Consider the following 19,186-nt stretch of genomic DNA (forward strand, 5'->3'; position numbering starts at 1 on the left):
GAGACTTCAACTACGTGCGACGCATCTTCACCACCGGGAACGTTACCAGCGTGCTGGAACTCAGGTATTTCACTACGTTGTTTATTTATTTAACCAGAAAAAAATCCCCTTGGAGGTCAGTGGAGGCTGCTGAGGACTGAACGGTGATAGTAATGTCTGGAATGGAATGAATGGAATGGCATCAAAACACCTGGCAACCATGGAAACCGTGGAAACCGTGTGTGTGATGTATTGGGTCTGTTACCACCAGTCCGTCCTCCCAAATTAACGTGCCACCAACATTCTGTGCGATGAGGTAATAAACCTGTTTGGTGAGGAGGACCTAGACGCTACTATTGCCATGGCAACAGGCACAGGGGAAATGACACCTGGGTTCAAATAGTATTTGAAATGATTTCCAAGTACTTCCTCTCGGTTTTAATTGAGGTATAGAATAGTCAATAGAATAGTCACAAAAGTGCAAAACCCAGCCCGTACTCCAGGCAGGCTAAATCAAACGCTAAAATGATTTGACATATTTAGAATGGTATCTGAACCCAGGTCTGGCAGGCTAGAGCTAGTTCTGTGTCCCAAATGACACCCTATCCCCATAGGAGTCTGGTCAAAAGTAGTGCACTTGGTAGCGAATATGGTGCCATTTGAGACACAGTTCTAGCTCTAGCCTGTCAGACCTGGGTTCAGATACCATTCTAAATATGTCAAATAATTGTAGAGCTAGGGGCTCTGTCCTCCAGCCACCGACTCACCCCACCTGGGGCTCAGATGGTCCTTCTCTCTCCTTTCTCGGAGATGACATGTCCCTTTAAAGCCAAGGTTGATGCTCCTGCCTCTCTCACCCACCTGTGTCAGCTGGGTAGCGACTAAAAATAGGAGGTGGAGAGGATGAATGCGTCCCAATTGGCACCCTACTCCATTTTAAAGTGCACTACTTTTGACCAGAGCGCTATGGGGCCTGGTCTAAAGTACTACACTATCTAGGGAATAGGGTTATTGTTTGATGCAAACATGCTGTTGAAAGAGAACAGATCTGTAGAGGGTCTGTAGAGGGTCTGTAGAGGGTCTGTAGAGGGTCTGTAGAGGATGTAGAGGATGTAGAGGATGTAGAGGATGTAGAGGATGTAGAGGGTCTGTAGAGGATGTAGAGGATGTAGAGGGTGTAGAGGGTCTGTAGAGGGTCTGTAGAGGATGTAGAGGGTCTGTAGAGGGTCTGTAGAGGGTGTAAAGGATGTAGAGGGTCTGTAGAGGATGTAGAGGATGTAGAGGGTCTGTAGAGGATGTAGAGGATGTAGAGGGTCTGTAGAGGGTCTGTAGAGGGTGTAGAGGGTCTGTAGAGGATGTAGAGGATGTAGAGGGTCTGTAGAGGGTCTGTAGAGGGTCTGTAGAGGGTCTGTAGAGGGTCTGTAGAGGGTGTAGAGGATGTAGAGGGTCTGTAGAGGATGTAGAGGGTCTGTAGAGGATGTAGAGGGTCTGTAGAGGGTCTGTAGAGGGTGTAGAGGGTCTGTAGAGGGTCTGTAGAGGGTCTGTAGAGGGTCTGTAGAGGATGTAGAGGATGTAGAGGGTCTGTAGAGGGTCTGTAGAGGATGTAGAGGGTCTGTAGAGGGTCTGTAGAGGGTCTGTAGAGGATGTAGAGGATGTAGAGGGTCTGTAGAGGGTCTGTAGAGGATGTAGAGGATGTAGAGGGTCTGTAGAGGATGTAGAGGGTCTGTAGAGGATGTAGAGGATGTAGAGGATGTAGAGGGTCTGTAGAGGATGTCGAGGATGTAGAGGATGTAGAGGATGTAGAGGATGTAGAGGATGTAGAGGGTCTGTAGAGGATGTAGAGGATGTAGAGGGTCTGTAGAGGATGTAGAGGGTCTGTAGAGGATGTAGAGGATGTAGAGGATGTAGAGGATGTAGAGGGTCTGTAGAGGTTCCGTAGAGGATGTAGAGGATGTAGAGGGTCTGTAGAGGATGTAGAGGATGTAGAGGGTCTGTAGAGGATGTAGAGGATGTAGAGGATGTAGAGGATGTAGAGGGTCTGTAGAGGATGTAGAGGATGTAGAGGATGTAGAGGATGTAGAGGATGTAGAGGGTCTGTAGAGGGTCTGTAGAGGGTCTGTAGAGGGTCTGTAGAGGATGTAGAGGATGTAGAGGGTCTGTAGAGGGTCTGTAGAGGGTCTGTAGAGGGTCTGTAGAGGGTCTGTAGAGGATGTAGAGGGTCTGTAGAGGGTCTGTAGAGGGTGTAGAGGATGTAGAGGGTCTGTAGAGGGTCTGTAGAGGGTCTGTAGAGGGTCTGTAGAGGATGTAGAGGATGTAGAGGGTCTGTAGAGGGTCTGTAGAGGATGTAGAGGATGTAGAGGGTCTGTAGAGGATGTAGAGTGTCTGTAGAGGATGTAGAGGATGTAGAGGGTCTGTAGAGGATGTAGAGGATGTAGAGGATGTAGAGGGTCTGTAGAGGATGTAGAGGATGTAGAGGGTCTGTAGAGGGTCTGTAGAGGGTGTAGAGGATGTAGAGGATGTAGAGGGTCTGTAGAGGATGTAGAGGATGTAGAGGGTCTGTAGAGGGTGTAGAGGATGTAGAGGATGTAGAGGGTGTGTAGAGGGTGTAGAGGATGTAGAGGGTGTAGAGGATGTAGAGGGTGTAGAAGGTCTGTAGAGGGAGAGAGGGTATTGAGAGAGAGGTAGAGAGGGTATTGAGAGAGAGGGAGAGAGGGTATTGAGAGAGGGGAGAGAGGGTATTGAGAGAGAGGGAGAGAGGGTATTGAGAGAGGGGGAGAGAGGGTATTGAGAGAGAGGGAGAGAGAGAGGGTATTGAGAGAGAGGGAGAGAGGTTATTGAGAGAGGGAGAGAGGGTATTGAGAGAGAGGTAGAGAGGGTATTGAGATAGGGTTTTGAGAGAGATGTAGAGAGGGTATTGAGAGAGAGGGAGAGAGGGTATTGAGAGAGAGGGAGAGAGGGTATTGAGAGAGAGGGAGAGAGGGTATTGAGAGAGAGGTAGATAGGGTATTGAGAGAGAGGGTATTGAGAGAGAGGGTATTGAGAGAGAGGGAGAGAGGGTATTGAGAGAGAGGGAGAGAGGGTATTGAGAGAGAGGTAGATAGGGTATTGAGAGAGAGGGAGAGAGGGTATTGAGAGAGAGGGAGAGAGGGTATTGAGAGAGAGGGAGAGAGGGTATTGAGAGAGAGGGAGAGAGGGTATTGAGAGACAGGGAGAGAGGGTATTGAGAGAGGTGGAGGGGTAGAAACTGAAGACCTGATATATGTGGAAATTCTTTGCTATTGTTTTATTCATAATTATTTGTTAATTACTAACTTCTCTCTTTCTTTCCCTGCTGCCTGTGGGTTACTCTGGCAGAAATAAAGATTTCAGGCATAGGTAAGTACCTCACGTTAGAGTCCATGTGTATCCCAAATGGCATCTCATTCCCTGATAGGTCACTACTTCTGAGCAGGTCCTTATAGGGCTCTGGTAGGAGTGTGCATGGTATTTCACATTGTTGTTTGTCATGACAAAGTTACTGGTCCTGCCAAGTACTACTTTGATAGGACAAACAGTTTCTTAATAAAATATTCCTAAAATAAAACATGAACAGGTATCACAATACATTAACATAACGCCTTTCGCTTGTGTCCCATCAATATCAGTTGATGAAGTGGTTTGTCATGGAATCGGGTGCCATTTGGGACAGCCCGTGTCTGCTGATGCTGCATGTCAACTACTGTTCGCTCTACCTTGATCACAGTCTGTAAACTGTAGGTTATGTTCTCTATCTGGGATCACAGCTAGGTCTGTAAACTGTAGGTTATGTTCTCTATCTGGGATCACAGCTAGGTCTGTAAACTGTAGGTTATGTTCTCTATCTGGGATCACAGCTAGGTCTGTAAACTGTAGGTGCTGTTCTCTCTACCTGGGATCACAGCTAGGTCTGTAAACTGTAGGTGCTGTTCTCTCTACCTGGGATCACAGCTAGGTCTTTAAACTGTAGGTGCTGTTCTCTCTACCTGGGATCACAGCTAGGTCTTTAAACTGTAGGTGCTGTTCTCTCTACCTGGGATCACAGCTAGGTCTGTAAACTGTAGGTTCTGTTCTCTACCTGGGATCACAGCTAGGTCTTTAAACTGTAGGTGCTGTTCTCTCTATCTGGGATCACAGCTAGGTCTTTAAACTGTAGGTGCTGTTCTCTCTATCTGGGATCACAGCTAGGTCTTTAAACTGTAGGTGCTGTTCTCTCTACCTGGGATCACAGCTAGGTCTGTAAACTGTAGGTTCTGTTCTCTACCTGGGATCACAGCTAGGTCTTTAAACTGTAGGTGCTGTTCTCTCTATCTGGGATCACAGCTAGGTCTTTAAACTGTAGGTGCTGTTCTCTCTATCTGGGATCACAGCTAGGTCTTTAAACTGTAGGTGCTGTTCTCTCTATCTGGGATCACAGCTAGGTCTTTAAATTGTAGGTGCTGTTCTCTCTATCTGGGATCACAGCTAGGTCTTTAAGCTGTAGGTTCTGTACTCTATCTGGGATCACATCTTGGTCAGTGTAGGTGCTGTTCTCTCTAACTGGGATCACAGCTACCGTATGTAACAAGTGCTGTATATCTTAATGTGTTCTGAAAGCACACAAACACACTGCTGGCTGAAACAGACATTTCTAGGGATAGTCATTCTATGTAGGCCTTAAATAGCTCCTCTCCTATCCTCTTCTCATTTCCTCTCCTCCCTTCTCCTCTCATCTCTCATTTCCTCCCCTCTCCTCTCCTCTCCTCTCCTCTCCTCTCCTCTCCTCTCCTCTCCTCTCCTTTCCTCTCCTCTCCTCTCCTCTCCTCTCCTCTCCTCTCCTCTCTCATTTCCTCTCCTCTCCTCTCTGATTTCCTCTCCTCTCCTCTCTCATTTCCTCTCCACTCCTCCTCTCCTCTCCTCTCTCATTTCCTCTCCTCTCCTCTCCTCTCCTCTCCTCTACTCTGATAAAGAACTATTGATTCACAGGGTTGTGCTTCTAGCTAGAGATGACACTGTCACCCGGAGTGAAAAAAGGAGTGGTGTGAAAAGTGGAATGTGTCTGTCTGTCTGTCTGTCTGTCTGTCTCTGTCTGTGTGTGTGTGTGTGTGTGTGTGTGTGTGTGTGTGTGTGTGTGTGTGTGTGTGTGTGTGTTTCCATCCTAATGCTGCTGACCACATCTACAACACACTCACACTAGCAGGGCTAGGGTTAAGGTTAGGGGTTAGGGGTTAGGGTTAGGGTTAGAGTTAGGGGTTAGAGTTAGGGGTTGGATTTAGGGGTTAGGGGTTAGAGTTAGGGGTTAGAGTTAAGGGTTAGAGTTAAGGGTTAGAGTTAGGGGTTAGAGTTAGGGGTTAGAGTTAAGGGTTAGAGTTAGGGGTTAGAGTTAGGGGTTAGAGTTAAGGGTTAGAGTTAAGGGTTAGAGTTAGTGGTTATAGTGAAGGGTTAGAGTTAGGGGTTAGAGTTAGGGGTTAGAGTTAAGGGTTAGAGTTAAGGGTTAGAGTTAGGGGTTAGAGTTAGGGGTTAGAGTTAGGGGTTAGAGTTAAGGGTTAGAGTTAGGGGTTAGAGTTAGGGGTTAGAGTTAAGGGTTAGAGTTAAGGATTAGAGTTAGTGGTTATAGTTAAGGGTTAGAGTTAGGGGTTAGAGTTAGGGGCTAGAGTTAAGGGTTAGAGTTAAGGGTTAGAGTTAGGGGTTAGAGTTAATGGTTAGAGTTAAGGGTTAGAGTTAGGGGTTAGAGTTAGGGGTTAGATTTAGGGTTAGAGTTAAGGGTTAGAGTTAGGGGTTAGAGTTAAGGGTTAGAGTTAGGGGTTAGAGTTAGGGGTTAGAGTTAAGGGTTAGAGTTAGGGGTTAGAGTTAGGGGTTAGGGGTTAGAGTTAGGGGTTAGAGTTAGGGGTTAGGGTTAGAGTTAGGGGTTAGGGTTAGAGTTAGGGGTTAGAGTTAGGGGTTAGGGTTAGAGTTAGGGGTTAGAGTTAGGGGTTCGAGTTAGGGGTTAGAGTTAGGGGTTAGGGGTTAGAGTTAGGGGTTAGAGTTAGGGTTTCGAGTTAGGGTTTCGAGTTAGGGGTTAGGGTTAGAGTTAGGGGTTAGAGTTAAGGGTTAGAGTTAGGGATTAGAGTTAGGGGTTAGGGATTAGGGTTAGAGTTAGGGGTTAGGGATTAGAGTTAGGGTTAGAATTAGGGATTAGAGTTAGGGGTTAGAGTTAGGGGTTAGGGTTAGAGTTAGGGGTTAGAGTAAGAGTTAGGGTTAGAATTAGGGATTAGAGTTAGGGGTTAGGGATTAGGGTTAGAGTTAGGGGTTAGGGATTAGAGTTAGGGGTTAGAGTTAGAGTTAGGGTTAGAATTAGGGATTAGAGTTAGGGGTTAGAGTTAGGGGTTGGGGTTAGAGTTAGGGGTTAGAGTTAGGGGTTAGAGTTAGGGTTAGAATTAGGGATTAGAGTTAGGGGTTAGGGATTAGGGTTAGAGTTAGGGGTTAGGGATTAGAGTTAGGGGTTAGAGTTAGAGTTAGGGTTAGAATTAGGGATTAGAGTTAGGGGTTAGATTTAGAGTTAGGGTTAGAATTAGGGATTAGAGTTAGGGGTTAGGGATTAGGGTTAGAGTTAGGGGTTAGGGATTAGAGTTAGGGGTTAGAGTTAGAGTTAGGGTTAGAATTAGGGATTAGAGTTAGGGGTTAGAGTTAGAGTTAGGGTTAGAATTAGGGATTAGAGTTAGGGGTTAGGGATTAGGGTTAGAGTTAGGGGTTAGGGATTAGAGTTAGGGGTTAGGGATTAGAGTTAGGGGTTAGAGTTAGGGATTAGTGTTAGGGGTTAGGGATTAGAGTTAGGGTTTAGGGGTTAGAGTTAGGGGTTAGAGTTAGGGGTTAGGGTTAGAGTTAGGGGTTAGGGGTTAGGGGTTAGGGTTAGGGGTTAGAGTCAGGGGTTAGAGTTAGGGGTTCGAGTTAGGGGTTAGGGTTAGGGGTTAGAGTTAGGGGTTAGAGTTAGGGGTTAGAGTTAGAGTTAGGGGTTAGGGTTAGAGTTAGGGGTTAGAGTTAGGGGTTAGAGTTAGGGATTAGAGTTAGGGGTTAGGGATTAGGGTTAGAGTTAGGGGTTAGGGATTAGGGTTAGAGTTAGGGGTTAGAGTTAGAGTTAGGGTTAGAATTAGGGATTAGAGTTAGGGGTTAGAGTTAGGGGTTGGGGTTAGAGTTAGGGGTTAGAGTTAGAGTTAGGGTTAGAATTAGGAATTAGAGTTAGGGGTTAGGGATTAGGGTTAGAGTTAGTGGTTAGGGATTAGAGTTAGGGGTTAGGGATTAGGGTTAGAGTTAGGGGTTAGGGATTAGGGTTAGAGTTAGGGGTTAGAGTTAGAATTAGGGTTAGAATTAGGGATTAGAGTTAGGGGTTAGAGTTAGGGGTTGGGGTTAGAGTTAGGGGTTAGAGTTAGAGTTAGGGTTAGAATTAGGAATTAGAGTTAGGGGTTAGGTATTAGGGTTAGAGTTAGTGGTTAGGGATTAGAGTTAGGGGTTAGAGTTAGAGTTAGGGTTAGAATTAGGGATTAGAGTTAGGGGTTAGATTTAGAGTTAGGGTTAGAGTTAGGGATTAGAGTTAGGGGTTAGGGATTAGGGTTAGTGTTAGGGGTTAGGGATTAGAGTTAGGGGTTAGAGTTAGAGTTAGGGTTAGAATTAGGGATTAGAGTTGGGGTTAGAGTTAGAGTTAGGGTTAGAATTAGGGATTAGAGTTAGGGGTTAGAGATTATGGTTAGAGTTAGGGGTTAGGGATTAGAGTTAGGGGTTAGGGATTAGAGTTAAGGGTTAGAGTTAAGGGTTAGAGTTAGGGGTTAGAGGTAGGGGTTAGAGTTAAGGGTTAGAGTTAGGGGTTAGAGTTAGGGATTAGAGTTAGGGGTTAGAGTTAGAGTTAGGGGTTAGAGTTAAGGGTTAGAGTTAGGGGTTAGAGGTAGGGGTTAGAGTTAAGGGTTAGAGTTAGGGGTTAGAGTTAGGGATTAGAGTTAGGGGTTAGAGTTAGAGTTAGGGGTTAGAGTTAGGGGTTAGAGTTAAGGGTTAGAGTTAAGGGTTAGAGTTAGGGGTTAGAGTTAGGGGTTAGAGTTAAGGGTTAGAGTTAGGGGCTAGATTTAGGGGTTAGAGTTAGGGGTTAGAGTTAAGGGTTAGAGTTAGGGGTTAGAGTTAAGGGTTAGAGTTAGGGGTTAGAGTTAGGGGTTAGAGTTAAGGGTTAGAGTTAGGGGTTAGAGTTAGGGGTTAGAGTTAGGGGTTAGAGTTAGGGGTTAGAGTTAGAGTTAGGGGTTAGAGTTAGGGGTTAGAGTTAAGGGTTAGAGTTAAGGGTTAGAGTTAGGGGTTAGAGTTAAGGGTTAGAGTTAGGGGTTAGAGTTAGGGGTAGAGTTAGGGGTTAGAGTTAAGGGTTAGAGTTAGGGGTTAGAGTTAGGGGTTAGAGTTAGGGGTTAGAGTTAGAGTTAGGGGTTAGGGGTTAGAGTTAGGGGTTAGAGTTAGGGGTTAGGGTTAGAGTTAGGGGTTAGGGGTTAGAGTTAGGGGTTAGAGTTTGGGGTTCGAGTTTAGGGTTAGGGGTTAGAGTTAGGGGTTAGAGTTAGAGTTAGGGGTTAGGGTTAGAGTTAGGGGTTAGAGTTAGGGGTTAGAGTTAGGGGTTAGAGTTAGAGTTAGGGGTTAGAGTTATGGATTAGAGTTAGGGGTTAGGGATTAGGGTTAGAGTTAGGGGTTAGCGTTAGAGTTAGGGTTAGAATTAGGGATTAGAGTTAGGGGTTAGAGTTAGAGTTAGGGGTTAGGGTTAGAGTTAGGGGTTAGAGTTAGAGTTAGGGTTAGAATTAGGGATTAGAGTTAGGGGTTAGGGATTAGGGTTAGAGTTAGGGGTTAGGGATTAGAGTTAGGGGTTAGCGTTAGGGTTAGAATTAGGGATTGGAGTTAGGGGTTAGGGATTAGGGTTAGGGGTTAGAGTTAGAGTTATGGTTAGAATTAGGGATTAGAGTTAGGGGTTAGATTTAGCGAGAGAGAGAGAGAGGGAGAGAGAGAGAGAGAGAGAGAGAGAGAGAGAGAGAGAGAGAGAGAGAGAGAGGGAGAGAGAGAGAGAGAGAGAGAGAGAGAGAGAGAGAGAGAGAGAGAGAGAGAGAGAGAGAGAGAGAGAGAGAGAGGGAGAGAGAGAGAGAGAGAGAGAGAGAGAGAGGGAGAGGGAGAGGGAGAGGGAGAGAGAGGGAGAGGGAGAGGGAGAGAGAGAGAGAGAGGGAGAGGGAGAGGGAGAGGGAGAGGGAGAGAGAGGGAGAGGGAGAGGGAGGAGAGAGAGAGAGGGAGAGAGAGAGAGAGAGAGAGAGGGAGAGGGAGAGGGAGAGGGAGAGGGAGAGGGAGAGAGAGGGAGAGGGAGAGAGAGAGAGAGAGAGGGAGAGAGAGAGAGAGACGGAGAGGGAGAGAGAGGGAGAGAGAGGGAGAGGGAGAGAGAGGGAGAGGGAGAGAGAGGGAGAGAGGGACATAGTTTTAGGTGACCTACTCCTGCCATATGAGGGACATAGTTTTAGGTGACCTACTCCTGCCCTATGAGGGACATAGTTTTAGGTGACCTACTCCTGCCCTATGAGGGACATAGTTTTAGGTGACCTACTCCTGCCATATGAGGGACATAGTTTTAGGTGACCTACTCCTGCCCTATGAGGGACATAGTTTTAGGTGACCTACTCCTGCCATATGGGGAGTCATGTTCCCATCCATAACCAAACCAGTTTTGGCTGCAACGTGGACTAAAATAATCCCAGTCAGACTGGTCAGTGTTCTGATAGTGACAGGTTCGCCCTGTGGTTTTCTGTGGGCCCCTGTCATCGCCCCTGCAGCAGAAGGTCAATTGTCATTCAGAATTATGTACAGTAGCTGACAGTGTCGGCGTCCCAAATTAAACCCTATTCCCTATTATGGTGTACTACTTTTGACCAGAGCCTTATAAGTAGTGCACTTTACTAAGGAATAGGGTGGCGTTTGGGATCCGGCCCAGTGCTACGGACCTACTGGTCCCGCTGTGCACCTCGAAGCCTTACCCTCATGAGAATATCAGGTCTGGCACTCGGCTGCCTCCGGGGGCCTCACAGGAAGCTGGAAACTCAAGGTTGGATATTTTTTGGTTTTGAGGGTGTTTGTGTGTGTGTGTGTGCGTGTGTGTGTGCGTGCGTGTGTGTGTGTGTTCTGTCTTAATCCTGTTTGAATGATGCCATGCTGACAGACAGGTTAAGATGGACGCCAGGGTACTCTAGCCTCTCCCTTCAGATCAGTACTGGTTCCCTCACTACTCTAGCCTCTCCCTTCAGATCAGTACTGGTTCCCTCACTACTCTAGCCTCTCCCTTCAGATCAGTGCTGGTTCCCTCACTACTCTAGCCTCTCCCTTCAGATCAGTGCTGGTTCCCTCACTACTCTATAGCCTCTCCCTTCAGATCAGTACTGGTTCCCTCACTACTCTAGCCTCTCCCTTCAGATCAGTGCTGGTTCCCTCACTACTCTAGCCTCTCCCTTCAGATCAGTGCTGGTTCCCTCACTACTCTATAGCCTCTCCCTTCAGATCAGTACTGGTTCCCTCACTACTCTAGCCTCTCCCTTCAGATCAGTGCTGGTTCCCTCACTACTCTATAGCCTCTCCCTTCAGATCAGTACTGGTTCCCTCACTACTCTAGCCTCTCCCTTCAGATCAGTACTGGTTCCCTCACTACTCTAGCCTCTCCCTTCAGATCAGTGCTGGTTTGAGTCCCTCACTACTCTATAGCCTCTCCCTTCAGATCAGTACTGGTTCCCTCACTACTCTAGCCTCTCCCTTCAGATCAGTACTGGTTCCCTCACTACTCTAGCCTCTCCCTTCAGATCAGTACTGGTTCCCTCACTACTCTATAGCCTCTCCCTTCAGATCAGTACTGGTTCCCTCACTACTCTAGCCTCTCCCTTCAGATCAGTGCTGGTTCCCTCACTACTCTATAGCCTCTCCCTTCAGATCAGTACTGGTTCCCTCACTACTCTAGCCTCTCCCTTCAGATCAGTACTGGTTCCCTCACTACTCTAGCCTCTCCCTTCAGATCAGTGCTGGTTTGAGTCCCTCACTACTCTAGCCTCTCCTTTCAGATCAGTGCTGGTTCCCTCACTACTCTAGCCTCTCCCTTCAGATCAGTACTGGTTCCCTCACTACTCTAGCCTCTCCCTTCAGATCAGTACTGGTTCCCTCACTACTCTAGCCTCTCCCTTCAGATCAGTACTGGTTCCCTCACTACTCTAGCCTCTCCCTTCAGATCAGTACTGGTTCCCTCACTACTCTATAGCCTCTCCCTTCAGATCAGTGCTGGTTCCCTCACTACTCTAGCCTCTCCCTTCAGATCAGTACTGGTTCCCTCACTACTCTAGCCTCTCCCTTCAGATCAGTGCTGGTTTGAGTCCCTCACTACTCTATAGCCTCTCCCTTCAGATCAGTGCTGGTTTGAGTCCCTCACTACTCTAGCCTCTCCCTTCAGATCAGTGCTGGTTTGAGTCCCTCACTACTCTAGCCTCTCCCTTCAGATCAGTGCTGGTTTGAGTCCCTCACTACTCTACAGCCTCTCCCTTCAGATCAGTGCTGGTTTGAGTCCCTCACTACTCTATAGCCTCTCCCTTCAGATCAGTGCTGGTTTGAGTCCCTCACTACTCTAGCCTCTCCCTTCAGATCAGTGCTGGTTTGAGTCCCTCACTACTCTATAGCCTCTCCCTTCAGATCAGTGCTGGTTTGAGCCCTCACTACTTTAGCCTCTCCCTTCAGATCAGTGCTGGTTTGAGCCCCTCACATCTTCTTCACCACTAGCTACAGCTCATCACCTCCTCTTTTAAGACAAGAGCGCTTTGAGTTCACTTAAAATATCAGTTTGTCGGCTCTCTGTAACAGGTCTATTGATTTAGTCTCTGAATCAGATCTTACTGATGAAGGTCTCAAGAGCCAAATCAGTGGCAGAGCAATAGTGATTAGTTCACCCTATAGTTACCCTACGACCCCTAGTTCACCCTATAGTTAACCTACGGACCCTAGTTCACCCTATAGTTACCCTACGACCCATAGTTCACCCTATAGTTACCCTACGACCCCTAGTTCACCCTATAGTTACCCTACGACCCCTAGTTCACCCTATAGTTACCCTACGGCCCCTAGTTCACCCTATAGTTACCCTACGACCCATAGTTCACCCTATAGTTACCCTACGACCCATAGTTTACCCTATAGTTACCCTACGGCCCCTAGTTCACCCTATAGTTACCCTACGACCCATAGTTCACCTTATAGTTAACCTACGGACCCTAGTTCACCCTATAGTTACCCTACAGCCCCTAGTTCACCCTATAGTTATCCTACGACCCCTAGTTCACCCTATAGTTAACCTACGGACCCTAGTTCACCCTATAGTTAACCTACGGACCCTAGTTCACCCTATAGTTACCTTACGGCCCCTAGTTCACCCTATAGTTACCCTACAGCCCCTAGTTCACCCTATAGTTACCCTACGACCCATAGTTCACCCTATAGTTAACCTACGGACCCTAGTTCACCCTATAGTTACCCTACAGCCCCTAGTTCACCCTATAGTTATCCTACGACCCCTAGTTCACCCTATAGTTAACCTACGGACCCTAGTTTACCCTATAGTTACCCTACGGCCCCTAGTTCACCCTATAGTTACCCTACGACCCATAGTTCACCTTATAGTTAACCTACGGACCCTAGTTCACCCTATAGTTACCCTACAGCCCCTAGTTCACCCTATAGTTATCCTACGACCCCTAGTTCACCCTATAGTTAACCTACGGACCCTAGTTCACCCTATAGTTAACCTACGGACCCTGGTTCACCCTATAGTTACCTTACGGCCCCTAGTTCACCCTATAGTTACCCTACAGCCCCTAGTTCACCCTATAGTTACCCTACGACCCATAGTTCACCCTATAGTTAACCTACGGACCCTAGTTCACCCTATAGTTACCCTACAGCCCCTAGTTCACCCTATAGTTATCCTACGACCCCTAGTTCACCCTATAGTTAACCTACAGACCCTAGTTCACCCTATAGTTAACCTGCGGACCCTAGTTCACCCTATAGTTATCCTACGACCCATAGTTCACCCTATAGTTACCCTACGACCCCTAGTTCACCCTATAGTTAACCTACGGACCCTAGTTCACCCTATCCTTAACCTACAGACCCTAGTTCACCCTATAGTTACCCTACGACCCCTTGTTCACCCTATAGTTACCCTACGACCCATAGTTCACCCTATAGTTAACCTACGGACCCTACATCAGTTGACTTTAACACGCTTCAGATACGATCTTTTTTTCACAGATATGGATATAGAGTAGGGATAAGATGGTGTAGGGGTAGGGATTGTTAGGGATAAGATGGGGTAGGGGTAGGGATTGGTAGGGATAAGATGGTGTAGGGGTAGGGATTGGTAGGGATAGGATGGGGTAGGGGTAGGGTTTGGTAGGGATAGGATGGTGTAGGGGTAGGGTTTGGTAGGGATAGGATGGGGTAGGGGTAGGGTTTGGTAGGGATAGGATGGTGTAGGGGTAGGGATTGGTAGGGATAGGATGGGGTAGGGATTGGTAGTGATAAGATGGTGTAGGGGTAGGGATTGGTAGGGATAGGATGGGGTAGGGATAGGTTTTGGTAGGGATAGGATGGTGTAGGGGTAGGGTTTGGTAGGGATAGGATGGGGTAGGGGTAGGGTTTGGTAGGGATAGGATGGGGTAGGGGTAGGATAGTGTAGGGATAGGATGGGGTAGGGGTAGGGTTAGTGTAGGGATAGGATGGGGTAGGGGTAGGTTTTGGTAGGGATAGGATGGTGTAGGGGTAGGGATTGGTAGGGATAGGATGGGGTAGGGGTAGGGTTTGGTAGGGATAGGATGGGGTAGGGGTAGGGTTAGTGTAGGGATAGGATGGGGTAGGGGTAGGGTTTGGTAGGGATACAATGGTGTAGGGGTAGGGATTGGTAGGGATAGGATGGGGTAGGGGTAGGGTTTGGTAGGGATAGGACGGGGTAGGGGTAGGATAGTGTAGGGATAGGATGGGGTAGGGGTAGGGTTAGTGTAGGGATAGGATGGGGTAGGGGTATGGTTAGAGAAGGGATAGGATTGGGTAGGGGTAGGTTTGTGTAGGGGTAGAGGTAGGTTAGGGTAGAGGGTAGAGTATGGATAGGATTTGGTAGGGGTAGGGGTAGAGTAGGGATAGGATAGTGTAGGGGTAGGGGTAGGATAGGATTGTGTAGGGGTAGAGGTAGGGTAGGGTAGAGGTTAGAGTATGGATAGGATTGTGTAGGGGTAGAGGTAGGGGTAGGGGTAGGGTAGAGTAGGGATATGATAGTGTAGGGGTAGGGGTAGAGCAGGGATAGGATTGGGTAGGGGTAGAGTAGGGATAGGATTGTGTAGGGGTAGGGGTAGAGGTAGGGTAGAGGGTGTAGTAGGGATAGGATTGGGTAGGGGTAGGGGTAGAGTAGGGATAGGATAGTGTAGGGGTAGGGGTAGAGCAGGGATAGGATTGGGTAGGGGTAGGGGTAGAGGTAGGGTAGAGGGTATAGTAGGGATAGGATTGGGTAGGGGTAGGGGTAGAGTAGGGATAGGATAGTGTAGGGGTAGGGGTAGTGGTAAGGTAGAGGGTAGAGTAGGGATAGGATAGTGTCGGGGTAGGGGTAGAGTAGGGATAGGATAGTGTAGGGGTAGGGGTAGAGTAGGGATAGGATAGTGTAGGGGTAGGGGTAGAGGTAGGGTAGAGGGTAGAGTAGGGATAGGATAGTGTAGGGGTAGCTACGGACCCTAGTTCACCCTATAGTTAACCTACAGACCCTAGTTCACCCTATAGTTACCCTACGACCCCTAGTTCACCCTATAGTTACCCTACGACCCATAGTTCACCCTATAGTTAACCTACGGACCCTACATCAGTTGACTTTAACACGCTTCAGATACGATCTTTTTTTCACAGATATGGATATAGAGTAGGGATAAGATGGTGTAGGGGTAGGGATTGGTAGGGATAAGATGGGGTAGGGGTAGGGATTGGTAGGGATAATATGGTGTAGGGGTAGGGATTGGTAGGGATAGGATGGTGTAGGGGTAGGGTTTGGTAGGGATAGGATGGTGTAGGGGTAGGGTTTGGTAGGGATAGGATGGGGTAGGGGTAGGGTTTGGTAGGGATAGGATGGTGTAGGGGTAGGGATTGGTAGGGATAGGATGGGGTAGGGGTAGGGATTGGTAGGGATAAGATGGTGTAGGGGTAGGGATTGGTAGGGATAGGATGGGGTAGGGGTAGGTTTTGGTAGGGATAGGATGGTGTAGGGGTAGGGTTTGGTAGGGATAGGATGGGGTAGGGGTAGGGTTTGGTAGGGATAGGATGGGGTAGGGGTAGGATAGTGTAGGGATAGGATGGGGTAGGGGTAGGGTTAGTGTAGGGATAGGATGGGGTAGGGGTAGGGTTAGTGTAGGGATAGGATGGGGTAGGGGTAGGGTTTGGTAGGGATACGATGGTGTAGGGGTAGGGATTGGTAGGGATAGGATGGGGTAGGGGTAGGGTTTGGTAGGGATAGGACGGGGTAGGGGTAGGATAGTGTAGGGATAGGATGGGGTAGGGGTAGGGTTAGTGTAGGGATAGGATGGGGTAGGGGTATGGTTAGAGTAGGGATAGGATTGGGTAGGGGTAGGTTTGTGTAGGGGTAGAGGTAGGTTAGGGTAGAGGGTAGAGTATGGATAGGATTGGGTAGGGGTAGGGGTAGAGTAGGGATAGGATAGTGTAGGGGTAGGGGTAGGATAGGATTGTGTAGGGGTAGAGGTAGGGTAGGGTAGAGGGTAGAGTATGGATAGGATTGTGTAGGGGTAGAGGTAGGGGTAGGGGTAGGGGTAGAGTAGGGATATGATAGTGTATGGGTAGAGGTAGAGCAGGGATAGGATTGGGTAGGGGTAGAGTAGGGATAGGATTGTGTAGGGGTAGGGGTAGAGGTAGGGTAGAGGGTATAGTAGGGATAGGATTGGGTAGGGGTAGGGGTAGAGTAGGGATAGGATTGTGTAGGGGTAGAGGTAGAGGGTAGAGTAGGGATAGGATTGTGTAGGGGTAGAGGTAGAGGGTAGAGTAGGGATAGGATTGTGTAGGGGTAGAGGTAGAGGGTAGAGTAGGGATAGGATAGTGTAGGGGTAGAGGGTAGAGTAGAGTAGAGTAGGGATAGGATAGTGTAGGGGTAGAGGTAGGGTAGAGGGTAGAGTAGGGATAGGATTGTGTAGGGGTAGGGGTAGAGGTAGAGGGTAGAGTAGGGATAGGATTGTGTAGGGGTAGGGGTAGAGTAGGGATAGGATTGTGTAGGGGTAGAGGTAGAGGGTAGAGTAGGGATAGGATTTTGTAGGGGTAGAGGGTAGAGTAGGGATAGGATTGTGTAGGGGTAGGGGTAGAGTAGAGTAGAGTAGGGATAGGATAGTGTAGGGGTAGAGGTAGGGTAGAGGGTAGAGTAGGGATAGGATTGTGTAGGGGTAGGGGTAGAGTAGGTATAGGATTGTGTAGGGGTAGAGGGTAGAGTAGGGATAGGATAGTGTAGGGGTAGGGGTAGAGGGTAGAGTAGGGATAGGATAGTGTAGGGGTAGGGGTAGAGTAGGGATATGATTGTGTAGGGGTAGGGGTAGAGGGTAGAGTAGGGATAGGATAGTGTAGGGGTAGGGGTAGAGTAGGGATAGGATAGTGTAGGGGTAGGGGTAGAGGTTAGAGTAGGGGTAGGATAGTGTAGGGGTAGGGGTAGAGGGTAGAGTAGGGATAGGATAGTGTAGGGGTAGAGGGTAAAGGGTAGAGTAGGGATAGGATAGTGTTGGGGTAGAGGGTAGAGTAGGGATAGGATTGTGTAGGGGTAGGGGTAGAGTTGGGATAGGATTGTGCAGGGGGAGGGGTAGGGGTAGAGGATAGTGTAGGGGTAGGGTAGAGGATAGTGTAGGGGTAGGGTAGAGGATAGTGTAGGGGTAGGGGTAGAGGGTAGAGTAGGGATAGGATAGTGTAGGGGTAGGGGTAGAGGGTAGAGTAGGGATAGGATAGTGTAGGGGTAGGGGTAGAGGGTAGAGTAGGGATAGGATAGTGTAGGGGTAGGGGTAGAGGGTAGAGTAGGGATAGGATAGTGTAGGGGTAGGGGTAGAGGGTAGTGTAGGGATAGGATAGTGTAGGGGTAGGGGTAGAGGTAGAGTGTAGAGTAGGGATAGGATAGTGTAAGGGTAGGGGTAGAGGGTAGAGTAGGGATAGGATAGTGTAGGGGTAGGGGTAGAGGGTAGTGTAGGGGTAGAGGTAGAGTAGGGATGTGATAGTGTAGGGGTAGGGGTAGAGGGTAGAGGGTAGAGTAGGGATAGGATAGTGTAGGGGTAGAGGGTAGAGGGTAGAGGGTGCCGGTTGAGACACTTCACGTCTTTAATAGCCTCACCACTGTGAGTTGTCTGTCAGTAACTTTCCGATTGGCACTTTCAGCAGGTACCTGGTTTCCTCCTAGCTGCAGGGGAGATTCTGATTGGCCACATTTTGTCAGGCTTTCAAATCCCCTACCTCCCCCCTGTGTGAATGAAGGATTACTCTGTCGCTGGTTAATAGATGACACGCACACACACACACACACACACACACACACACACACACACACACACACACACACACACACAGTGGTGTTTAATAGAGTAGTGTAGCTGCTCTGTCTTCAGTGTTGAAGTGGGCATAGTGGGCATAGTGGGCATAGTGTGTTTGGATAGCCGTTCAACTCCGTTGTTTATTCAGTGTGTCCCCCCCAAAGGTTACCTCCTATCTGTCCTGTGTTACATCCTATCTGTTATCTCCTATCTGTCCTGTGTTACCTCCTATCTGTTACCTCCTATCTGTCCTGTGTTACCTCCTATCTGTCCTGTCTTACCTCCTATCTGTTACCTCCAATCTATCCTCTGTTACCTCCTATCTGCTCTGTGTTGCCTCCTATCTGTTACCTCCTATCTGTTACATCCTATCTGTCCTCTGTTACCTCCTATCTGTCCTTTGTTGCCTCCTATATGTTACCTCCTATCTGTTACCTCCTTTCTGTCCTGTGTTACCTCCTATCTGTTACCTCCTATCTGTCCTGTGTTGCCTCCTATCTGTTACCTCCATTAGGTAGTAGTTATATTGAAGGTAGTAGTTATATTGAAGGTAGTAGTTATATTGAAGGTAGTAGTTATATTGAAGGTAGTAGGTAGTAGTTATATTGAAGGTAGTAGTTATATTGAAGGTAGTAGGTATTAGTTATATTGAAGGTAGTAGGTAGTAGTTATATTGAAGGTAGTAGTTATATTGAAGGTAGTAGTAGTAGTATCTAAACTTCCGGCGCCGACAGAGATGGCCGCCTCGCTTCGCGTTCCTAGGAAACTATGCAGTTTTTTGTTTTTTTACGTGTTATTTCTTACATTAGTACCCCAGGTCATCTTAGGTTTCATTACATACAGTCGAGAAGAACTACTGAATATAAGATCAGCATCAACTCACCATCAGTACGACCAAGAATATGTTTTTCGCGACGCGGATCCTGTGTTCTGCCTTACAAACAGGACAACTGAGTGGATCCTATGCAGCGACCCAAAAAAACGACTCCGAAAGAGAGGGAAACGAGGCGGTCTTCTGGTCAGACTCCGGAGACGGGCACAGCGCGCACCACTCCCTAGCATTCTTCTTGCCAATGTCCAGTCTCTTGACAACAAGGTTGATGAAATCCGAGCAAGGGTAGCATTCCAGAGGGACATCAGAGACTGTAACGTTCTTTGCTTCACGGAAACGTGGCTTACTGGAGAGACGCAATCCGAAGCGGTGCAGCCAACAGGTTTCTCCACGCATCGCGCAGACAGGAAAAAACATCTTTCTGGTAAAAAGAGGGGCGGGGGCGTATGCCTTATGACTAACGTGACATGGTGCGATGAAAGAAACATACAGGAACTCAAATCCTTCTGTTCACCTGATTTAGAATTCCTCACAATCAAATGTAGACCGCATTATCTACCAAGAGAATTCTCTTCGATTATAATCACAGCCGTATATATCCCCCCCCAAGCAGACACATCAATGGCTCTGAACGAACTTTATTTAACTCTCTGCAAACTGGAAACAATTTATCCGGAGGCTGCATTCATTGTAGCTGGGGATTTTAACAAGGCTAATCTGAAAACAAGACTCCCCAAATTTTATCAGCATATCGATTGCGCAACCAGGGGAGGAAAGACCTTGG

The 19,186-nt window shown here is 47.9% G+C and overlaps 1 protein-coding gene across 1 annotated transcript in view; it reads left to right on the top strand.

The window, feature by feature from the left end:
- LOC139385837 (teneurin transmembrane protein 4) overlaps positions 1 to 19,186 on the top strand; it is a 523,395-nt gene that overhangs the window by 356,066 nt on the left and 148,143 nt on the right. Inside the window, exons 22-23 of the mRNA XM_071131087.1 lie at positions 1 to 64; positions 3,334 to 3,354. The exon at positions 1 to 64 is cut by the window's left edge and continues 186 nt beyond it. Coding sequence (XP_070987188.1) covers positions 1 to 64; positions 3,334 to 3,354 — 85 coding nt within the window. The remainder of the gene's footprint in view (positions 65 to 3,333; positions 3,355 to 19,186) is intronic.

The sequence above is a fragment of the Oncorhynchus clarkii genome, chromosome 27, assembly GCF_045791955.1.
Source record: "Oncorhynchus clarkii lewisi isolate Uvic-CL-2024 chromosome 27, UVic_Ocla_1.0, whole genome shotgun sequence".
NCBI classification, from domain to species: domain Eukaryota; kingdom Metazoa; phylum Chordata; class Actinopteri; order Salmoniformes; family Salmonidae; genus Oncorhynchus; species Oncorhynchus clarkii.